General features: G+C 36.9%; 1 protein-coding gene across 2 annotated transcripts in view; it reads right to left on the reverse strand.

Annotated features, from left to right (window-relative positions):
* Phex (phosphate regulating endopeptidase X-linked) overlaps positions 1-24,972 on the reverse strand; it is a 188,755-nt gene that overhangs the window by 26,094 nt on the left and 137,689 nt on the right. For both annotated transcript variants that reach the window (XM_026401375.2, XM_026401376.2), the window contains exon 15: positions 21,498-21,556. In XM_026401375.2, coding sequence (XP_026257160.1) covers positions 21,498-21,556 — 59 coding nt within the window. The remainder of the gene's footprint in view (positions 1-21,497; positions 21,557-24,972) is intronic.

Genomic DNA, 24,972 nt, shown 5'->3' on the forward strand with positions numbered 1-24,972 from the left:
CTTTCCAAAAGTTAAATGCCTCAGTGAGTCCCAGTTTCAGTATCCATTTTATTCTTGTAAAATCACATTAATTTTTTAATACAGATGAGTATAGAAAAGAAAATTAGTACACTATCCCACAACTCAGATATTAAGAAAACAATACTCAGGACCAATAAACTGACAGTCAATAAAGAAATAAAAAGCAATAATTTCCCTCTGTCCCTATCCTTCTTTACCCAACTTAGAATTTTCTTCCCATCACTATCTATACAGCCTGCTTCAGGTATTTATTGAAATGTCACCTTTTATTATGGCTTTTCCTAGTACTTTGTAAAGGGGTGGGGTGTCATCCTACTCACTTTCATATTTTATAACTCACCACAACTATTAACCCTATCAATGATACCGTGCATTTTGCTTATTTTGTATAAATGGTCTATATTTCCACAATCAGAATCACAAGATTCAGAACAAAGGGGATTTTTATTTATTTTTACTCTTCTCTATGATATCTTCCAATCTAGAATGTCTGGTGCATGGTAAGCCCTAAATAAATATTTGTTGAACGAAAGAAATCTGTACCTTGTAAAAACCAAAGTGGTGATTGAGGTTGAAGTATTACCTATAATTATAAGCATGCTTTGTTAGCCAAAGTTCTAAAACATAATGTGATGTCATTATTAGTACTTCTTGAAGTTTCCACATTCAGTGCCAGATCTGGGATATGTTCCATTATTCAAATTCTGGTTTTCCTTCTCCTTCTAAATAAGGAATTTGATTGGTTCCTTATTCTTTCTTTCATGGCAGAACTGATATAATTTTGAGGTCAGCACTTTTTTCCCTAATAAAAACACTAATCAGAATGCAGATGTGAACAAACTGAAAACCCTGCCAGGCTTTATGTAATTTCTACCACTCGATCTCATCTTAGTGCCACATACCCTCCCAGCCATGAAATAAAATGTAGGATATACTCCCTTTTATGGTTATAGCATATGCTGAAGAGAAAAAATCTAGACAAAATGCTGATTTAAGGTGGGCACAGTGGCGCACTCCTGTAATCCCAGTAGTGGCTGGGGAAGCTGAGGCAAGAGAATTGTGAGTTCAAAGCCAGCCTCAGCAATACTGAGGCACTAAGCAACTCAGGGAGACCCCGTCTCTAAAAAAATATATATATATATAAATATATATATATATATATATATATATATATATATATATAAATTAGGGTTGGGGATGTGGCTCAGTGGTTGAGTGCCCCTGAGTTCAATCCCTAGTACCAAAAAAAAAAAAAAAAACTGAATTAGATAAAAGGTCCTTGACCCTGAGAGTATTGAACTAATAAAATCCTAGGGTGGTTTTGATTTGCATTTCTCTGACTGCTAGAGATGGTGAGCATTTTTTCATGTATTTGTTGATTGATTATATGTCCTCCTCTGAGAAGTGTCTGTTCAGGTCCTTGGCCCATTTGTTGATTGGGTTATTTGTTATCTTATTGTCTAATTTTTTGAGTTCTTTGTATACTCTGGATATTAGGGCTCTATCTGAAGTGTGAGGAGTAAAAATTTGTTCCCATGATGTAGGCTTCCTATTTACCTCTCTTATTGTTTCTCTTGCTGAGAAAAAACTTTTTAGTTTGAGTAAGTCCCATTTGTTGATTCTAGTTGTTAACTCTTGTGCTATGGGTGTCCTATTGAGGAATTTGGAGCCCGACCCCACAATATGTAGATCGGAGCCAACTTTTTCTTCTATCAGACGCAGTGTCTCTGATTTGATATCTAGCTCCTTGATCCATTTTGAGTTAACTTTTGTGGCTGGCGAGAGAAAGGGATTCAATTTCATTTTGTTGCATATGGATTTCCAATTTTCCCAGCACCATTTGTTGAAGATGCTATCCTTCCTCCATTGCATGTTTTTAGCCCCTTTATCAAATATAAGATAATTGTAACTTTGTGGATTAGTCTCTGTGTCCTCTATTCTGTACCATTGGTCCACCCGCCTGTTTTGGTACCAGTACCATGCTGTTTTTGTTACTATTGCTCTGTAATATAGTTTGAAATCTGGTATCGCTATACCACCTGATTCACACTTCCTGCTTAGAATTGCTTTTGCTATTGTGGGTCTTTTATTTTTCCATATGAATTTCATGATTGCTTTATCTATTTCTACAAGAAATGCCATTGGGATTTTGATTGGCATCGCATTAAACCTATAGATAACTTTTGGTAATATCGTCATTTTGATGATGTTAGTTCTGCCTATCCATGAACAGGGTATATTTTTCCATCTTCTGAGATCTTCTTCTATCTCTCTCTTTAGGGTTCTGTAGTTTTCATTGTATAAATCTTTCACCTCTTTTGTTAGGTTGATTCCCAAGTATTTTATTTTTTTTTTTTGAGGATATTGTGAATGGAGTGTTTTTCCTCATTTCTGTTTCAGAAGTTTTGTTGCTGATATACAGAAATGCCTTTGATTTATGCATGTTGATTTTATATCCTGCCACTTTGCTGAATTCATTTATTAGTTCTAGTAGTTTTTTTGTAGACCCTTTTGGGTCTTCTAGGTATAGAATCATGTCATCCGCAAATAGTGATAATTTAAGTTCTTCTTTTCCTATTTTTATGCCTTTAATTTCTTTCATCTGTCTAATTGCTCTGGCCAGTGTTTTGAGAACTATATTGAATAGAAGTGGTGATAGAGGGCATCCCTGGCTTGTTCCAGATTTTAGAGGGAATGCCTTCAATTTTTCTCCATTCAGAATGATGCTAGCCTGAGGCTTAGCATAGATAGCTTTTACAATGTTGAGGTAAGTTCCTGTTATCCCTAGTTTTTCTAATGTTTTGAACATAAAGGGATACTGTACTTTGTCGAATGCTTTTTCTGCATCTATTGAGATGATCATATGGTTCTTATCTTTAAGTCTATTGATGTGGTGAATAACATTTATTGATTTCCATATATTGAACCATCCTTGCATCCCAGGGATGAATCCTACTTGATCATGGTGCACGATTTTTTTGATGTGCCGTTGTATCCGATTCACCAGAATTTTATTGAGGATTTTTGCATCTAGGTTCATTAGAGATATTGGTCTGTAGTTTTCTTTCTTTGAGGTGTCTTTGTCTGGTTTCAGAATCAGGGTGATGTTGGCCTCATAGAATGAATTTGGCAGAGCTCCCTCTTTTTTCTATTTCCTGAAATAACTTGAAAAGTATTGGTATTAATTCTTCTTTAAAGGTTTTGTAAAACTCCACTGTATATCCATCCGGTCCTGGGCTTTTCTTGGTTGGTAGTCTTTTGATTGGTTCTTCTATTTCATCCATTGAAATTAGTCTGTTTAAATTGTGTGTATCCTCCTGACTCAGTCTGGGCAAATCATATGACTTGAGAAATTTGTCGATGTCTTCACTATCTTCTACTTTATTGGAATATAGGTTTTCAAAATAATTTCTAATTGTCTTCTGTATTTCTGTAGCATCTGTTGTGATATTGCCTTTTTCATCCCGTATGTTAGTAATTTGAGTTCTCTCTCTTCTTCTCTTCTGTTAGCATGGCTAAGGGTCTGTCGATCTTATTTATTTTTTTTTGAAGAACCAACTTTTAGTTTTGATAATTTTTTCAATAGTTTCTTTTGTTTCAGTTTCATTGATTTCCGCTCTGATTTTAATTATTTCTTGCCTTCTGCTACATTTGCTGTTGTTTTGCTCTTCCTTTTCTAGGGCTTTGAGATGAAGTGTGAGCTCATTTATTTGTTGGTTTTTCCTTTTTTTGAGTAATGACCTCCAGGCGATGAATTTCCCTCTTAAAACTGCTTTCATTGTGTCCCATAGATTCCAATATGTTGTGTCTGTATTTTCATTTATCTCTAAGAATTTTTTGATTTCGTCTTTTATGTCTTCTGTAACCCATTGATCATTCAGTAACATATTGTTCATTTTCCATGTGATGTAGGATTTTTCAAACCACCCTAAGATACCATCTCACTCCAGTAAGATTGGCAGCCATTATGAAGTCAAACAACAACAAGTGCTGGCGAGGATGTGGGGAAAAGGGTACTCTTGTACATTGCTGGTGGGACTGCAAACTGGTGCAGCCAATTTGGAAAGCAGTATGGAGATTCCTGGGAAAGCTGGGAATGGAACCACCATTTGACCCAGCTATTGCCCTTCTCGGACTATTCCCTGAAGATCTTAAAAGAGCGTACTACAGGGATACTGCCACATCGATGTTCATAGCAGCACAATTCACAATTGCTAGACTGTGGAACCAACCCAGATGCCCTTCAATAGATGAATGGATAAAAAAAAATGTGGCATTTATACACCATGGACTATTATGCAGCACTAAAAAATGACAAAATCATGGAATTTGCAGGGAAATGGTTGGCACTAGAGCAGATTATGCTTAGTGAAGCTAGCCAATCCCTAAAAAACAAATACCAAATGTCTTATTTGATATAATGAGAGCAACTAAGAACAGAGCAGGGAGGAAGAGCAGGAAGAAAAGATTAACATTAAACAGAGACATGAGGTGGGAGGGAAAGGGAGAGAAAAGGGAAATTGCATGGAAATGGAGGGAGACCCTCATTGTTATACAAAACTACATATAAGAGGTTGTGAGGGGAATGGGAAAATAAACAAGGATAGAAATGAATTACAGTAGATGGGGTAGAGAGAGAAGATGGGAGGAGAGGGGAGGGAGGATAGTAGAGGATAGGAAAGGTAGCAGAATACAACAGTTACTAATAGGGCATTATGTAAAAATGTGGATGTGTAACCGATGTGATTCTGCAATCTGTATTTGGGGTAAAAATGGGAGTTCATAACCCACTTGAATCTAATGTATGAAATATGATATGTCAAGAGCTTTGTAATGTTTTGAACAACCAATAAAAAAAAGAAAAAAAGAACTAATACAATCCTTTTTCCCTACATTCTTTGTTGTTTTCCCTTAAATGCAGAATTAACTTTAAGTTCCATAACCATATGAGTAACCTTCAGGAACATTATCATATAGCAAATATTTTGGGGAGAATTAAATTCCAAAGTTTTTTTTTTTTTAATTTGGAAGTCATTTTTATATTGACACTTAAATACTTATGCTTTTAAGGCAACTGTGGGTCAGATTCATAAATCTTCCTGTTATTTCCACCAGATTTAACAAAACAGGAGGTCTCCAACCTTCATTGCTAGTCTTCAAAGCTCAGAACATTTACTGTTTCCCTTTCTTTATAGTAAATTTTGGTAAATTTATTAACACAATACAAGGAAACTCCTACTTAATTTAGGAATGTTTCATTCTTTTTTTAAATTGTTGCATTGTAATTATACATCATAGTGGGATTCATTATGCTGTAGTCATACATACACATAACATAATTTTATCAATCTCATTCCTCAGTGCCTTGCCTTTTACTCCTCTCTTCCATGCCCAGATTCATTTACTCTACTCTACTGATACCCCTTTCATTATTGTTATTTTAATTAGTCCATTATAACATGTAGTATATATATCATATATATGCCATATATGTGAGTTTGTGTGTTTATGTTTGTGTGTGTATATATATGATTCATTGTGGTAAATTCATACATGGAATTGCATAGTTTAGAAGATATTATTCCCATATATTTCCTCATGAGAAACATTTAATTCTTAAATTCAATACCTCTTTTGACTCTTTTGAAGGAATTAACATTATTGAATTCATTTAAGATCCCCCCAACAATCTCTGGGACAAAAATGGCACATCCAGGAGCAAATGACAAAATAAATTCCATCCCCAAAAAGGGGTAATTATGAAGGAGAAATCCAGTGAGTTTGAGAATGTGTGAACTGATGTACACACTTAACTATTTATTGAATTAAAATATATTTCCATATTTTGTATAGATGCTTTCTGTAGAGACATACCTGGGTTTTCCCAAGTATTGAGTGCGTGTATTTATTTACTTTCAATATGAGTGTTTGTGATATTTTTTGCTAAGGGCCTGGCTAAGTGAAGAGGCTCAACTAATAATTGCATTATTAGTTTTGTCAAATAATAAGGTATTTGTTCTTTTGCATGGGCTTACTGATAATATTATTGTGGCTTTATTCTTGTACCTGTTATGACTCTTATTTTCAAAAGTTTTAGGTGCTATGCTATTACTGAACTAATCCATGTATACATTCACATTTCAGGGTTATTACTAATGTATCATCCTAGAAACATCATCATATTTCTTGGTGAGTTTCACTTATAATTACCTTCTGCTTACATATTTTATTATTTTATTTCCCCTATGCAATAGATTCTAGTTCTCTAGTTCACTAAGTGAATATATTTTATAGTCCTAAATTAGAGATGTTCATATAATTAAATCCCATCATAAAATTGTTGGAAATAGTTGGGTTTGGTCCTGATGCAATATTCTATACATTACTGCTGACTGCTACCATTTACTGAGTTCCTGTGATAAGCCACATGGTTAAATTTTGAATACACAAACATCCTCAAACCATCTACCACCTAGTGAGTAAGAAAGGACATTATCAGATAGTACTATTTTGCAAAACCTAAAGAAGTGGAGCCTACACCAAGCTTTCTGAAGTTTACCTTTTTTTTGGGGGGGGGGGTGGGTACTAGAGATTGAACCCAGGGACACTGGACCACTGAGCTAAGTCCCCAGCTCTTTTTATTATTATTATTTTTTTTTTTAATTTTGAGTCAGCAACAAAGTTGCTTAGGGCCTCACTACAGTTGGTGAGGCTGGCCTTGAACTTGTGATTCTCCTGCCTCAGCCTCCTGAGCTGCTGGGATTACAGGCATGAACCACCACACCCAGCTAAAGTATATTTTTTAATTGAAGTATATTTTAAATTCAGTGGAGAAAAGAAATACTGGATCCATGCAAGTAGATGTACAGAGAAGAGGAATTATTTATACAAATCTACCTTAATGGGCAGTAGATATGGTGTATAAGATTAGTTGGGATTTTGAGGTAGGAATTATTTAGGACACGTTCTCAGAGTGTGGTCTGTGGAATAGCAGCATCAGTATCACCTTGGTATTTGTTAGAGGTGCAAATTATTGAGCCCATCCCCAGACCTACTGAATCAGGAACACTGATTGTAAGCTCCAGAGTTCTCAATCAGCTCTCCAGATTATTCTGGTGCCCACTAAAGTTAGGACGCACTGGTTATATCAGGATAGCTATTCTCATCCCCAACTGTACTTTAGAATTCCCAATTTCTTTTCTAAAAAGATACCCAGGTCCCATCCCCTGCCTCAAACTAAATCTATTAAAGCACAATCTCTGGGATGGAGCCCTGAGCATAAGTGTTTTTAAAAGTTCTCCAAGTTATTCAAATATGCAAAAACAAGGAACTACTTTTTTAAGTTAACTGATCCATAAATCAGCCCTCCTGTCTCATTCTGCTCTCTTCACCTCTCCAACACCATGCATTTAACATGCAATTTGTTATCTTATTTTTCCAGACCATACTTTCAAAAATTAAACTTCATTTGGCCTATAAATTATGACTATATTAAAGGAAAAAATAGTTTTAATTGCAACTGCCTTTAAACACCCAAGATAAATGCTAACTCTCAGGGAGAATGAGTGTTATATCTTATTCAGGATTAGTTCTTGTAACCAGACAAGCTAGACACCCGTTATTCTAGAATTTAAGGGCCCATCAGTCAGGACATGAAAATTGCTGCAATTACAAAGCACTTTCAGTTATGTTTTTTTGTTGTAAAAGGATTTCATTGTCACCACTGCTAAGATTAATAGTGGATTTTTTTTTCAAATTGGCATCTTGCAGTAGTTTGGTGAATGCCAACCTTCTCCTTTCCAGAAAGTATTGAGTTCTAACAGCTGTGACTCCTGTCAAGGGATTCAGCAAGATGCCTTAGCCATCTGCTGGCTTCCTGCAGGTAACCTCCTGCCACCACATCTATCAGCCTAGAGCTGACAAGCAGAAAGCAGCTTCTGAAATCTGCCCTCCATCTTGAAGCCTTCTTTCCTGGCTCTTCTATTCTTTTTCTGCCATAATTACCTTAGACTACAACAAAGAGAATTCTCCCCACTTTACCAGGGTGACCAACTGTCCCTGTTAGCCCAGGACTGAAGAAACAGACTCCTGGGATGTAGTATATTCAGTGTTAAAACTGGGATGGTCACCAGAAAAACAACAACAACAAATGTGCAACCCCACCTTTACCCAACTATATTTGACCTCATTTGCATTGCTGAATTTTTATAGCTCAGTGTTTTTCAAACTTTGGCATCAGGCACAGAGGTTTGGTGGTTAAAATATTGTTAAATCATAAATTGCTGGACCCAACCCCAAGAGTTTTTGATTCAGTAGATGAAGCCAGATAATGCCCATTTATCACAAATGGTACAGATACTGCTGATCCAAGGACCATACTTGAGAACCACTACTATAGTTCAACATCTAGCAAAGAAAGCACCAATTTCCTTACACTAACAGGTTCTTTCATATATACAATTGTTGTCCCAGGTATTCAAAATTGGCACTAGTAACAGTAATGTTCAGTCCAACCCTGGGAACATATAAGGGGCTCAACAAATATAACTATTATTTCCCCCATATCAATTAGACAAAAAAATCCCTAAGTCAATCCCTTTATTAATCTCCTCCAGGAGCATCTTTAAGATGTAACTTTTCCCAAGAAAAGGTGGGTACAATGCATTTTAAATTCTTAAATGGGGTTTACCATTTGAGGCAGCAATTCTTCTACGTCCAGTAATTTGCCCTAAAGAAGTAGTCTCAGATTTAGACAAACACTTAGCCACAAAACTTATCACCACAAAGTGGTTTTGTTTTCTTTCTTACAATAGTGATTTTCTACAACAAATATGGACTCCTTTTGTAAAAAAAAAAAAAGTAAACAACAATTGATCTTTTTAAAGGGAGGACAAGTGATATTGGGAGCATCAAGATAAATTAGCAAGATTGCTTCCTGACTTCCTGTCTCCCATTGCCATGGCTGTTTTCCAGGCTCCTGATGTTCACTTCACTTTGGCTCACATCCAGGTAGTTCCCAGTGAGCACCCTACTCACACCTTGTCTCTTTAATCAGATTGACCCTGATAATGATTTTGTGCTTTACTGCCAGCCCTATGGTGAAATCTGCCCTGTCCACTATATCTGAAATAGCATTCCCAAATGCCCTGCAGGTGGCAAAGTATGTCTCTATAGGCATTGACCCTGGGACTCTCCACAGTAATGGGAATTCCATAAGGCTGCAAGTCTTCCCAATTGAGGGCAACTTTGTTTTCCCAGCCTCCTTGGTCAGGCCTAAGAGACTGAGGAAAGTGGGGATGGTTGTACTAGGACCTCCAGATTCCTCAGCTACATCAGGAAAGGAACACCTCAAAACAATTATAGCAGATGTCCCACAATCTCGCTAAGTGAAATATCTGTCAATTTTGCAAAGTAATTGATGTTTTTTCATGACTTAATTCAAGCTCACTTAACAATACTTTTTAAATCTCATTGTAAATTTTATGAAGTAAACTCTTTTGGGGGAGTACATTTAAATGTTCTTTTTTTTCCTTTGTGGTACTGGGCATTGAACCCAGGAGTACTCTGTCACTAAGCTACATCTGCAGCCCCTTTTAGTTTTCTTTATATGAGGACAGGGTTTTGCTAAGTTGCTTAGGCTGGCCTTGAACCTCCTGCCTCAGTCTCCAGAGTCATTGGAATTAAAGGTATATACCATTACACCTAGCTTAAACATTCTTTTTAAGGTAGCTTAAGACATCTCTCAAATATTCCAACCTCCACTTCTTTCTAACCAAGGAAATGATGAGATTAGGTAAAGGGCTTGCAGAAAGCAGCACTCTTAGAGGAGGCAATAATGAACTGTTCCATGATCCAGCCCTTTGGATATAGAAACTGGACAACATCCCACCTCCTGGCTGTCCTACATCCCATGATATCTTGTTTCCATATCAAAACAGAAATAATCCTCTCACTAGTCTAATGGATGAGGCTATGATATGATGATGACTCTAACATATCATGCCTTTAATCTTCTCAGCATGTGATCACATATACTAGCTCATGTAATTCTCACATATGATAACTAGTGTTGAAAAATGTACTATGAACATTAAGAGCATGCAGTCAATAAGCTAGGTTATATAGCCAGCTCTGAATATCACTAGTTTTGTAAGCCTTTGGCAAGTTAGTCCACCTCTCTGAGCTTCAACTTCCTCTTCTGTAAAATGGGTCCAGAATACCAAGCTTACAGAACTATTATGAAGATTAGGGATAATTGACATTAAAGTACTTGGCACATTAATGGCTTCCTGGCAAAGAGGAGCTGCACAAAACAATTACAATATTCAAAGCAGAAATAGAAAAGGTTGAAAATTATGAGCTGCATTATCATTATCCAGTTATTTGAGAATAATCTCTTGGGATTTAAGTAATTTACTACCTACTCCCCCTTAGCACTATCACTGCATAATCCTTCTCTTGAGCCATTTGCAAACTCATAACTGCTCTAAGTAGCCTTAATTTGTCCCTTCTTTAACCCTATCTTAAAGAATAATACTAAGGAAGCAAAAAAGATTCTTTCTCCCCCCCCCCCAAAAAAAACTATAATGATTCCCTATGGCCTGCTCCTCAACATAATCTATGAGATCTTCAAGTACTTCATCCACATATCATCACCCATCACTCTATCTGCTTTCTGATGCATGTAGTTTGTGCCCCATCTCACGGTCCATTCTTGTACCATGCTCTGTCCTATCTGCGGTCTTTGCATCAACCACTCCTTCCCACACATCTCAATCTCCCTTCTTCACATAGAGAACTTCTTTCTCCTTGCAAAGCCCCCTCAAAAATCACTTTCACTGAGAAGCCAATATGAGTCCCTCAGAATGCATTGCTCGCTCTTTGGATGCACACTCATGATGGATGTCTTCTAAAAGACCCAGTAACAAATCTCTCCCCCAGTTCCTCTAAAGCAAGTAATGCCTAAAATTCCTTAAGTACTTACTATTTCAAGCATTTTGCATATATTACTTTATTTAAACTTTACAATAATCCTATAGTATGACTACTACTATTATCTCCATTTACCAGGTAATAACAGGCTAATGATGTTAAGAAATGTATCCAAGATTACAAATTATTAGTGGCCAAGCCAGGATTCAAATAAAACTGCCACACTTCAAAGCCCACACCCTTAACCACTATTCCATAGCACATTATATACACGTGCATCTCAATACCTGGCTGCTTGTAATGCCTGTATTAGTTATCTCTTGCTGTGTAACAAAAGCATTTTAAAATACAGTTGCTTGAAAAAATAAACATGTGGGTTGGGGATGTGGCTCAAGTGGTAGCGCGCTCGCCTGGCATGCGTGTGGCCCGGGTTTGATCCTCAGCACCACATACCAACAAAGATGTTATGTCTGCCGATAACTAAAAAATAAATATTAAAATTCTCTCTCTCTCTCTTTCTTTCTTTCTCTCTCTCTCTCTCTCTCTCTTTAAAAAAATAAATAAACATGTACAATCTTACAGTTTTTGTGGGGCAGAAATTTGGAAATTGTTTATTGGAGTGGTTCTATCTCAAGGACTATCAGGATGTTGCAGTGAAGATATTGGCCTGGGCCAAGTGTAATGATGTACACTTGTAATCCCAGCTACTTAGTAAGTGGAGGCAGAAAGACTGCAAGTTTGAGGTCAGTCAAGATGCTGACTAAAAATTAAAAGGCCAGGGATATAGCTCAGTCACCCCTGAGTTCAATTCCAGAACTAAAAAAAAAAAAAAAAAAAAAAGGTAACCTGGGTCATACTCCTGGAAGATATGCTTCCAAGTTGGTGCACTACCTTGGGCAGGAGGCCTAAGTTGCCTCACACATGGACCTTTCCATAAACTGCTTGAATTCCCTCATGATGTCATGGTTGATTTCTTACAGTGTGATCAATTCCAGAGAACAAAGCAAAACCCTGTCTTTTATAGAGTAGCCTCAGAATTCATACTCTGTCATTTCCACAGTATCCTATTACAAGTGGGTCTTATTCACTATGGGAGGGGGAGGGAGTTTTTTGTATGGATACAAAGAAAAGAGAATCTTGGGATCTCTTTAAATATTAAGCAAATAAGTAGAAAAAATACTAAAGACTGCTCTGAGTATCAGAAAATCTTCTCAATAATGAAAAAATTGGTGGCATGCAAGGATGGTTCAATATACATAAATCAATAAATATTATTCACCACATCAATAGACTTAAAGATAAGAACCATATGATCGTCTCGATAGATGCAGAGAAAGCATTCGACAAAGTACAGCACCCCTTTATGTTCAAAACATTAGAAAAACTAGGGATAACAGGAACTTACCTTGACATTGTAAAAGCTATCTATGCTAAGCCTCAGGCTAGCATCATTCTGAATGGACAAAAGTTAAAGGCATTCCCTCTAAAATCTGGAACAAGACAGGGATGCCCTCTATCACCACTTCTATTCAATATAGTTCTCGAAACACTGGCCAGAGCAATTAGACAGACAAAGGAAATTAAAGGCATAAAAATAGGAAAAGAAGAACTTAAATTATCACTATTTGCAGATGACATGATTCTATACCTAGAAGACCCAAAAGGATCTATAAAGAAACTACTAGAACTAATAAATGAATTCAGCAAAGTGGCAGGATATAAAATCAACACGCACAAATCAAAGGCATTTCTGTATATCAGCGACAAAACTTCTGAAACGGAAATGAGGAAAAACACTCCATTCACAATACCCTCAAAAAAAATAAAATACTTGGGAATCAACCTAACAAAAGAGGTGAAAGATTTATACAATGAAAACTACAGAACCCTAAAGAGAGAAGTAGAAGAAGACCTTAGAAGATGGAAAAATATACCCTGTTCATGGATAGGCAGAACTAACATTATCAAAATGGCGATATTACCAAAAGTTCTCTATGGGTTTAATGCAATGCCAATCAAAATCCCAACGGCATTTCTTGAAGAAATAGATAAAGCAATCATGAAATTCATATGGAAAAATAAAAGACCCACAATAGCAAAAGCAATTCTAAGCAGGAAGTGTGAATCAGGCGGTATAGCGATACCAGATTTAAAACTATATTACAGAGCAATAGTGACCAAAACAGCATGGTACTGGTACCAAAACAGGCGGGTGGACCAATGGTATAGAATAGAGGACACAGAGACTAATCCACAAAGTTACAACTATCTTATATTCGATAAAGGGGCTAAAAGCATGCAATGGAGGAAGGATAGCATCTTCAACAAATGGTGTTGGGAAAACTGGAAATCCATATGCAACAAAATGAAACTGAATCCCTTTCTCTCCCCATGCACAAAAGTTAACTCAAAATGGATCAAGGAGCTTGATATCAAATCAGAGACTCTTTGCCTGATAGAAGAAAAAGTTGGCTATGATTTACATATTGTGGGGTCGGGCTCCAAATTCCTCAATAGGACACCCATAGCACAAGAGTTAATAACAAGAATCAACAAATGGGACTTACTTAAACTATAAAGTTTTTTCTCAGCAAGAGAAACAATAAGAGAGGTAAATAGGGAGCCTACATCCTGGGAACAAATTTTTACTCCTCACACTTCAGATAGAGCCCTAATATCCAGAGTATACAAAGAACTCAAAAAATTAGACAATAAGATAGCAAATAACCCAATCAACAAATGGGCCAAGGACCTGAACAGACACTTCTCAGAGGAGGATATACAATCAATCAACAAGTACATGAAAAAATGCTCACCATCTCTAGCAGTCAGAGAAATGCAAATCAAAACCACCCTAAAATACCATCTCACTCCAGTAAGATTGGCAGCCACTATGAAGTCAAACAACAACAAGTGCTGGAGAGGATGTGGAGAAAAGGGTACTCTTGTACATTGCTGGTGGGACTGCAAATTGGTGTGGCCAATTTGGAAAGCAGTTTAGAGATTCCTGGGAAAGCTGGGAATGGAACCACCATTTGACCCTGCTATTGCCCTTCTCGGACTATTCCCTGAAGACCTTAAAAGAGTATGCTACAGGGATACTGCCACATCGATGTTCATAGCAGCACAATTCACAATAGCTAGACTGTGGAACCAACCCAGATGCCCTTCAATAGATGAATGGATTAAAAAAATGTGGCATCTATACACAATGGAGTACTATGCAGCAATAAAAAATGACAAAATCATAGAATTTGCAGGGAAATGGATGGCACTAGAGCAGATTATGCTTAGTGAAGCTAGCCAATCCCTAAAAAACAAATACCAAATGTCTTCTTTGATATAATGAGAGCAACTAAGAACAGAGCAGGGAGGAAGAGCAGGAAGAAAAGATTAACCTTAAACAGAGACATGAGGTGGGAGGGAAAGGGAGAGAGAAGGGAAATTGCATGGAAATGGAAGGAGACACTTATGGTTATACAAAATTACACATAAGAGGTTGTGAGGGGAATGGGAAAATTAACAAGGAGAGAAATGAATTACAATAGATGGGGTAGAGAGAGAAGATGGGAGGGGAGGGGAGGGGGGATAGTAGGGGATAGGAAAAGTAGCAGAATACAACAATTACTAATTGGGCATTATGTAAAATTGTGGATGTGTAACCGACGTGATTCTGCAATCTGCATTTGGGGTAAAATTGGGAGTTCATAACCCACTTCAATCTAATGTATGAAATATGATATGTCATGAGCTTTGTAATGTTGTGAACAACCAATAAAAAAAAATAATGAAAAAATTGGATTTGATGAACACTTAAATTCTTGTCTAGTAGGCTGGGGTTGTAGCTCAGTGGTAGAGTGCTCACCTCGCAAATGGAAAGCAGTGGGTTCGAACTTCAGAACCCCATAAAAATAAAATAAAAATATTGTGTCCATCTACAACTAAAAATTTTTTTCATCTAGCCCCCAAATTATGAAAGATTATTCCAATATGTTATATGTTGGCCTTGTTTCTCCCATGTCCCCAAAATGGAGCATCAAGTGGATTTAAGGATTTCATTTCATTAAATTCCAGTAGAAGCCACAGGTAAGTGTTTGCTAACTTGGCTTCCAATTTACAGTTTCAGGCATAGCCAACAAAATATGTGAAATTCTCCCAATTTGAAACAGTTATTTCCTTAACAACAAATCTATGTTTGATTTCAAGATTAATTCTATAGTTTGATGCCAGCATAAGCCCAGCCTCTGGACAAAGGCTTATCTTCTTTAGCGCAATATCTATGATTAAACTGGGGCAACCAAATCCCTTGTATATAACAGCAAAGATAATAAAATCATTGGGTTTAGCCTTTAAGCCATGCTTGTTTTCAAGCCAAAACTTTATTTGCTTAAAATAATTCTTTAATATGATTTGAGATGTATAAAGATGAAAACCAAATATCAAAATGAGGCATTTTGCAAATACACAGTGATGTTGAATCCATGAAACAAATTTTATTCTGAAGACCAATCCATGTTAGTAGAAATGAAAATCAAATGCAAATGGGTGTTCACTCTTCCCAGTGCCACCACTACCTGATTTAACTCAAAGGATTAAGGAAACTGACAGAAGACTCCTCAACAATTCCAGGAGCCTATCTTCTCACAGGGCTGTATTCTGGGGGACTCAGCAAACTACAGCCCACAGGCCAATCCAGCCTGTTGCTTGTTTTGTAAATGAAGTTTTACTGGAGTACAGCCAAACTTATTCATTTACAAATTGTCCGTGGCTGCAAAGGCAGAGTAGAAAAGTTGCACCAGAGACTGTATGGCTGACAAAGCTGAAAATATTTACTGTCTGGAAATTCACAGAAAAGGTTTGCCCATTCCCAGTCTATACCTTTGAAGACTTGGCCTAAGACAACCAATTATAAGTTCAAAATGTCTATGCATACTATATGATGTTCCAAGCATTTTTATGGGGCAAAAAGGAGGAAGTGTTGCTATTTATGTTGGGGTATTACTTACATACAGTTAAGGAACTAATCTTTTTTTTTTTTTTTTCCAATGCAGGTGATAAAACTCAGGGCCTCATGCAAGCTATGTATGTGCTCTACCACTGAGCTACATCCACAGCCCAAGACAAATTTTTAATATGTATCACCTGTGCAACTACCTCCCAGATAGAGAACATTTTTTGTGCCACTTCCAGTCAATACTCCCAATAAAGGTAGCCATTATTTTTACTTCTATCACACAGATTCCTGAATTTTGTATGCATGAAACACAACAGGATTTACTGTTGTGCCTGCCTGGCTTCTTTCACTCAGCATTGCCAGAAAATAACATCCATACCTATTTTTAGTGTGAAGCAGTTTTTTCCTCTTCATTGCTATGTAATATTCAATTGCATCACTAGACCTTAACTTCTTTCCCTATTCTTCTGTTGGTGAATATCAGGTTCTTTCCAAGTTTTTGCTATTATGGATAAGGCTGACATGAATGTTCTTGTACATGTCTTTTGGTGGACATAAGGATTCACTTATCAGAAGGGGAATTTCTTGTTAACAGGATACCAACAAACACTTTTCCAAATTGGTTGCACTTTTTAAATATAGAAAAATATTGGTTTTGGGAGGAGAGGGGTGGGGAGGGCACATGGGAGTAAAAAAGATGTTGGAATGAGATGGACATCATTACCCTAAGTACTTGTATGAAGACACGATTTGGTGTGAATATACTTTGTATAAAACCAGAGATATGAAAAATTGTGTTCCTTGTGTGTAATATGAATTGTAATGCATTCATTCCTGTCATATGTAACAAGTTAGAATTTTAAAAAATTGGATTCATTTCTAAAATCTTTTGAGAGCAAAAGTTCAAAATACCCCCAACAAACTTCTGCTGTTTCCTCTGTGATACACTGGCTATCCCAGGGAGGTGTGACATGATAGTTTTAGAAATACAAGCCGAAGCTGGGCATGGTGGTGCATGCCTGTAATCGCAGAAGCCAAGGAGGAGAGGCAGGAGGACTGTGGGTTCAAAGTCAGCCCCAACAACTTAGGGAGGCCCTAAGCAACTCAGTGAGACCCTATCTCTAAATAAAATATAAAATAGGGCTGGGGGTGTGGCTCAGTGGTCAAGTGCCCCTGAATTCAATCTCCAGTAGTAAATAAATAAATAAGTAAATAAAACAGAAAAGAAATACAAGCCCTAACCTAGGCAATGTGCTGGTATTTTATAAATTTATCCCACTAAATCCTGTCCCAAAACTCTATAGGCTAGGTAACCTCAATACATGGCAGATAAGAAAAGGGCCAGGACAGATAAATATCTCAACCATGGACCTACAGTTAGGTCCATGGCACTCAAGGTCTCCCACTGAGGGTCTTACTTTTCCCCTTTGAAAAGCAGTTTTGCAGTAATCACAAAGTTAGGGAAACAGAGATAGATACCAATAACCTTAGCTCCTTATTTTTTTCTTTAGCCACCTCATTAATTTAAGTATAGTTAATATTTAATAATTAATTTAATAATAATTGATTTAATAATTAATTCAATGATTTATTATTATTAATTTAAATATGGTTAATATTTAAATTAATTATAATAGATTAATTATGATAGCACCTCAGTATAATTCCTCATACTGTAGATTTAAATCATTATGATTTCATACTACATTCTATGCCTTGAAACATGCTATCCAGATTGACAAGGATAGAAAGGTAAGAAGTATAAGCACCCTGCAAAAAAAATCTCACATTGAAAGATGGCCACAAACCAGAGGGTTTCACACAAAGGCAAGGATTTGCAAGGTGAGGGAGATAACAACCCTATAGGTTTTTCTATCTTCTACTCAGGTCTCCACTACATGTAGAAGCAGATTTAAGTGGCATAAATCAGAAAATGATAATGGGAACTGAATGAAATTCTCATAAATCACGTTACTAAGTATAGTTACATCGTAGATGTGAAACCCAATTAAACAGATGGCCACATGCTGTCAGATCAGCCCCTAATCAATAAAGATGTTCATTTTAGAAAATCACCTCAATTTTTCACTTTTTCAGTGAAGCAAAAAGAAGGCAGTTGTGGAAGGGGGGAGTCTCAGGAAACCCAGTGGAGAAATGTGCAAGAAGCTCCACCTGTCCTAATTTGTAGTCCAGAAAATCAGGAAGGGAAGGAGGGGAAGCCACCCAAAGGATTCCTTGTCATGTTGCCTGGAAATAGAATTTACAATGAGAGCAGGCAGTGGTCATTAGGAAAACAGAAACAGCTTGAATCTCTTAATTAAAATACTGCTTCAAATTGTTCGTTTTAAAACCCCTCTGTCTATGAGCTTTTGAGAAGCCATTGGTTTTCCTTGAGATGGCTCTTCCTGGTACACTCTGACAGATTCAGCTCTTTCCAGGCAAAAAAAAAAAAAAAAAAAAAAGGCAGAGCAGGGGGGATCCTGGAGGTGGAACTATTATTAGACACACCAAGTCCCCAAAGAAGCACTAAGCCTTCAGTGGCATTTGAAAGTAAGTGGAGAAACAGAGGTGAAGAGATTATCTTGTTGATTTTCTTGCTAAGATCAAATCTGGATCTGACATAATAGTGCATAATTTAAGGATATCTATATGGATTATTAATTTTTATCTTAAAAAATAAGGGAAAGATAAATACAAAAATCAGAATGGTAGTGACCTCTATGGTGAGGAAGAAAATGAAATGGGGAGAGAGACAGTAGCTGCAATGATACTCGTAATGTTCTGGTCTTTTGCTGAGTTACGGCTTCATGGGCACACACTGGTTTCTTATAGACTTTATAATCGACATGGGCCAACATGTTATACATATTGTTTTGCATGTACCAAATATTACATAATAAAACTCTTCCTTTTCTTTTTACTTTTCTGTTGTGTTGTGTAGTACTGGGGATCCAACCCAGGACCTCATGCATGCTACTTAAGTGCTCTTCCATAGCTACACACCCAGCTCCAATATTTTCTTTCTTTTAAAATAAATCATCTAAGAATACCCCTTCACTTAATAGATTATTCCAAATATTATTATAATAATACATTTAAATAAATAGTAGTATAATTTTAGTTATAATTACTATCTCAAATATCATAAGTTCCCAAGTAACATTTGCAGCTTAGTTTTCAACTTGGAGCTTAGTACCTTAAGAAAGCAACAGTATTTTCGTGATAATGAATATTTATATAGTAAGTAGTGACATTCAAAATATTTAACAACTTATTTGGTTAAATAAATTAGTGTAGAAATTAAAAAAAAATCAGCACCATCTGCTTGTTTTCCTTCTGCTCATTATTCTCACAGACCAAAGTCCTACAGACATCTATTTCCAAATGTGGCCACAGGAGGGCGACTCTGGTCGTGAGTAGACACAGCTCTCAAGCTGTGGTCTCTGGCCAGGAAGTACTGTAGAGACAAAGAGTAGCTTGAAGGACTTAGAGCAAGCAGGCTGATTGACTGGCTAGAGGACGGACATAATAAGATGCTTCAGTGAAAAGGTGTTGTTTGAGTGAACACTTGAAAAGTAGGGGGGGGTTAAACTTGCAGATCCCTTGGGATTCCAAGGCCAAGAGATCCCCCAAGTACAAATACCTCAAGGGAAGAGTGTATCAGATATGCTGTAGGACTGTGAAAGAGGCCAGTGTGGCTAGAACTGAGGGAGGGAGGGAAGAGTAGTAGGAGGTAAAGACAGAGAGAGATCCGCCTCTAGGTCAAAGTAAGCAATTTAACTTTTAAGCTGAGTAAAATAAGATACTGGTTTAAAAAAAAGAACTTTGAACAAAGGAGTAACTTTGATTGTAAAATTTTTTAAAATAGATGCAATACCATATTTAGAATAGACTGAATCAGAATGAGGACAGAAGCAAGGAGACCAGCTAGAAGGCTGTTACCATAATCAAGGTGGGAGATGGTGGTGTGAACAAGAATGATTCTGTCCCTGTGTTCAACACTGTAGAAATGTGATTGAATCCATGAGATTAGATGTTATCACCAAGAGTGTGAATGAAAATGGAGAACAGAGGTGAATAGAACAGACACCAGGGCTGAACCTTGGAGCATGCCACCATAAGGAGGAAGAGAAGATGAGGAGAATCCAGCAAAGGTTTGACAAGGAGTGGCCCATCTTCCCTGCAACAGGCTTCAACCAACTTGAATTTGATGTCTGTCAAGTCTTTACCCTTTTACTACAAAGAGATGTAACTCTGAACAATATACAGAATTGTTCAGCATGATTTCCAACTTCATTTACATGATATCATACTCCATATAATTTTCCAAGTTCTCTTTTCTCGTAGAACTTAGTATTTTTTAAATCCATCTATGTAAATACATGTTGCTTTAGATCATCAAGTTTTCACTGCCGTATGGTATTCCTTTGTGTGAATGTGCTATATTAGATTCACTTTCCTGCAAAGGTAAACATAGGGGATTTTCCTTTTTCTGCTACTGTCAATAACATTTCTGTGAGTATTCTCGCATGGGCCTCCTTTTGCCTTGCCTTGCCTTGTATGAGAGTTCTCCAAGGCAGAGAACTTTTCAAACTTAAGTATACATTAGAATCACCTGGAAGCTTTTTAAAAGCAGGTTTCTGAGCCCCACATCCAAAGTTTGTGATCCATAGGTCTGAGGTAGGGCCTGGAAATTTGCATTTCTAACAGGTTCCCCATGATGTTGTTGCTGCTGGTCCAAAAACCAAATTCTGAGAACCCCAGCACTGGAGCACATGTAGGTACCCCTTTGGCTCTTTTAGATAATGTCAAATTGCCCTTCAGTATATGTCTTTATTGGCAACACTGGGTACTGTCAGAATTTTAATTCATGCCAATTCTGATATCTAATACTTTATATATTTATCATGGCATTTATGATTACATGTACCAATACATATAAGCAAAAGTTATCAAGATATAACATCATAGGTCTAACTAGAACATTTTCTTTTTTTTTTTTTTTTATTGGTCGTTCATTACATTACATAGTAACTTGAACATTTTCATGGTTTTCTCTTACATACAGTTATTCCCCCTTAGTATGTACAATCTGCCCAGTTACCTGTCATTCTCCTCCTCAATCTCTAGGATAGTATAGTTAAGATGATCGTGAAAGGAAAGTGAAGGCATGATTTCTTCTTCATGACAAACTTCATTATGGTTTTATTTACTGTAGGTTTTTTTTAGAGTCACTGATGATGTAAAGCTTAAAAATTAATAAGGCAAAGAAAATGAGGAAAAATAGGTATAAGAAAGAAAAACAAACTTGGGCTGGGGTTGTGGTTCAGTGGCACAGTGCTCGCCTAGCATGTGTGAAGCCCTGGGTTCAATCCTAAACACCACATATAAATAAATGAAATAAAGATATTGTGTCCACGTACAATTTAAAAATATATTTAAAAAAAAGAAAGAGAAACAAACTTATTTCATCCACATACCTGGTTGCTTTTCAAGGGAAAGAAAGAATGCCCTACACTTCATCAGAGGCATGGAAATGTTCCCTTCATTTTGTACCAGATTTTAAAAGATGTCAAAAGGTTGTACTCACGGATCTGGTTGGTAGATGCACTGTAGAAGGCATTGACAGTTGTTGGATTTGTAAACCACCTGTAGGAAGATAAACAAATGCCACAAGGTGATTGTCATTATCCAGGCAGGAGGGTGACAAAGACACACATGATGTAGCTGGATTTATTAGCAGATACCATAGAACGAGGGGATTTGGCCTGGGGAAAATTATTGCCTCAGTTAGGGCTATTGCCTGTTCAGTGAATAATCTCTTCCTAAGTTGAACATGGCTCAATGAGAATATTAACATGCCTGGTCATTCACTGTTACTAACTTAACAGGAAAACTCAGCACCAGTGCTTCTAAAGAAGCTATAATGAGAAATTCTAGAATCTAAAAGGCTTTGCCTGCAGATGGAAACACAGCAAAAAGCTGATGTTTGCCAGGCCTAGTTCAATGGATCGATGAGATAGCTACAGTTTTATGCTGCATCACCTCTGACCTGTCCATTCAAAAGTTTCAGATTGGTGATAACATAGAGATCCACTTAAAGAGAGGTGAATAAAGTACCACCATGCTATCCAGAGGATCTACCTGCTCCAGTGGAAAGCTTACTGATTTTAGTGGCAAAAGAATTAACAATTGGGTCTGTCTATATCATTAACTAGCTGTCTTATAACAGTCACTGACCTTCTTGGAGTCCAGTTTTAGCTATAAAGTTAAAGTAGGCAATTTTGGAGGTCCTTTGCAATTATAAACAGTTTATAACTTCATCTTAAATTTACAGGTTACTTCAGGAATTGGAAATTTGTTCTCTATAAAAAGTCAGATTGTACACATTTTAAGCTTTGTAGGCAAAGAGGTAAAATCAATGAATGGTATTATATAGATATTTGATAGCAAACTTTGCACAATTTTTATTGAAGGAGTTCAAAATAGAATAGTAATTTAGTAGAATTTTTTGTAATGCAAGCCTATTAGTGAGAAGAATTGAATTCTTTTGTGGTGGGATAACATTTTGCTTAATTGAGCTTCAAAGTTATTGCTTCACATCCTTAAACCAATATCAGAGATTTATCTGTGAAAATCATTCTTGGCTTATGGGCTATATGAAAGCAGGCAGCAGGCAAGATTTAGCCCACAGGCTATAGTTTGCCAAACCCCAACGTAGATGCTTGTGGGTTTCAATCACTGCCCTTCATGATTAAAATCAAATAATTCATCTTAAACTAAATGAAACTTGTGTGGGACTGAGGGCATAGCTCAATGGTAGAGTGCCTATGTAGCATGCATGGGGCCCTGGGTTCCATCCCTAGAACCACCAAATAAAACTTGTATGAATCCCCTTCAAAGCAATCAATTTACTCACTTATGTCTAATAAAATAATTATACCAGTCTAATGAATTTATTGCTATGAGGCTAATATAAAACTGGTAGGAGGGCTGGGGCTGTATCTCAGTGGTAGAGCACTTGCCTTGCAGATGTAAGGCCCTGGGTTCGATCCTCAGCACCAATAAATAAATAAATAAAAATAATTGAAACTAAGGATATTTTTTAAAAAACTGGTAGGAAACCCAACTATTGATTCTAGCGTCCACTCCTACCTTCTCCTACCTATAAAGAAGTCTATAAATATGTCATATTATTATTAATAAACATTCACTAAGCACCTAAGGTTTTACTCCTATAGTCACCACAGGACATATTAGTCCATTTCACAGATGAGGACACTTATATCTGTGAAATGGACTAATTTAGATTTAGAAGCATTACATACTTGCATAAGATCTAGTGTGACTTCAAAGCACTTTTTTTCCACATTGTATTGTATTGGTGCATTATAGTTGTACACAATGATGGGATTTGTTGTTTCATATTCATACATGCGCATAATATAACAATATAATTTGGCCAATATCACTCCCCAGCATTTCCTCCCTCCTTCTGCACCTTCTACCCCTTGGTTCATTTCTTCTACTGATGTCCCTTTGATTTTTAGAAAAGCTACCCCCACCTTTGTTTTCCTTTATCCTCTCTAGCTTCCACAAATGAGAGAAAGCATATGACCCTTACCTAAGAAGTTCTCTTAAACATTATATTATACTGGAGACATTTCTGGAAATCAAAAAACCAAAAAAAAAAAAGAAGGTGCCTCCTCTCATGTCAAAATTAAAACTTAGACTTATTTCCATGAAATGCATATTCTCTTCCCTCAAATTTAGGATCAGTATTTCAATTAAGCCCTAATGTGTAATATAAACTTACTGGTTGGCACACTTTCCTGAGGAAACAAGTAGAAGGGAAAGCACATTTACTGACAGAGCTTGCCACCTGTAGTGATCCCCAGGATCTTGTGAATATGTTGCTTTATATAGCAAAAAGAACTCTGCAGATGGAATTAAGGTTGAGGACTTGAAAATGGAGAGTTTCTCCCAGACTATCCAGGTAGACTCAATCTAATCATCACTTGAGTCCTTAACAACAATCCTTTTTGGCTGGAATGACAGAGATGCAACAGGAGAGGTCAGAAGAGATACTGCAGATGAGAAGTCAGGGGATTCCAAGGGTGAGAAGGATCTGATGCACTTTTGCTGCTGGCTCTAAGATTTAGAGGCCATATACAAGGACCATAGAAAGGCCCCTGGGAGCTAAGAGTGAGTCCCAGGCAATAGACATCTAAAGTAAGAACTTCAGTTCTACAACCCAAGGAACTGAATTCTGTCAACATTCTTGATGAGCTTTTTCAGAGACTCTTAATAAGAGCCTAGCAAAGCTGACACCTTGATTTCCACCTTCTGAAACCAAAGCAGAGAAACAAGCCAAGCCAAGCCAGATTTCTAACCTACAGAACTGTGAGACAAATGAGTTGTTTTAAGTTGCTACAGTTGAAGTAATTTGTTACAGTAGCAATAGGAAGCTAATTCTTTGCCCAAGGAATCCAGCATTTGTAGGTTAAGAGAATCCAGACACCTCTCAGCTTGGTTTCTAAAAATCATTCAACTCAATCATAATACACACAAAAGACTCTGTGTATTCCTATACTATGTTCCTTCTCTTTACATCCTTCCCCTTTCTTTCCCTTTAGCAAAGAATAAATGAGCTTGAAACAGAAAATGAATTTATGCTAGACAAAGGTGGACAAAACAAAGAAATCAAATAACCAATTCCTGAAGTAGACTCTGCTGAGGACTTCTGAAGCTTTAGCAAGGATGACTAAAAATCTTACCTCAGATACATGATCTTACCATTCTTGATCCTGCAGAGCTCCTATTGACTCTGGGGCACATTTGGAGCCTTGATTATCCCCAGAGCTAATATTAAGCAGCTGCACCAGCAGATCCTACCAGTTGTTGATACTATTCTTTCTTCTGTTTAGTGCCTATGCCAAACCAACTGTTCAACATTCCATACATTTCCTTTATTATATCCAAGTTTATTATATATTTAGTTTTACCATTCTCTAATGTAAATTGACCTGTGCTAGTTTTATAGTGTATTTACAATTTTTTTATAT

This window comes from Urocitellus parryii, chromosome X, assembly GCF_045843805.1.
Source record: "Urocitellus parryii isolate mUroPar1 chromosome X, mUroPar1.hap1, whole genome shotgun sequence".
Classification (NCBI taxonomy): domain Eukaryota; kingdom Metazoa; phylum Chordata; class Mammalia; order Rodentia; family Sciuridae; genus Urocitellus; species Urocitellus parryii.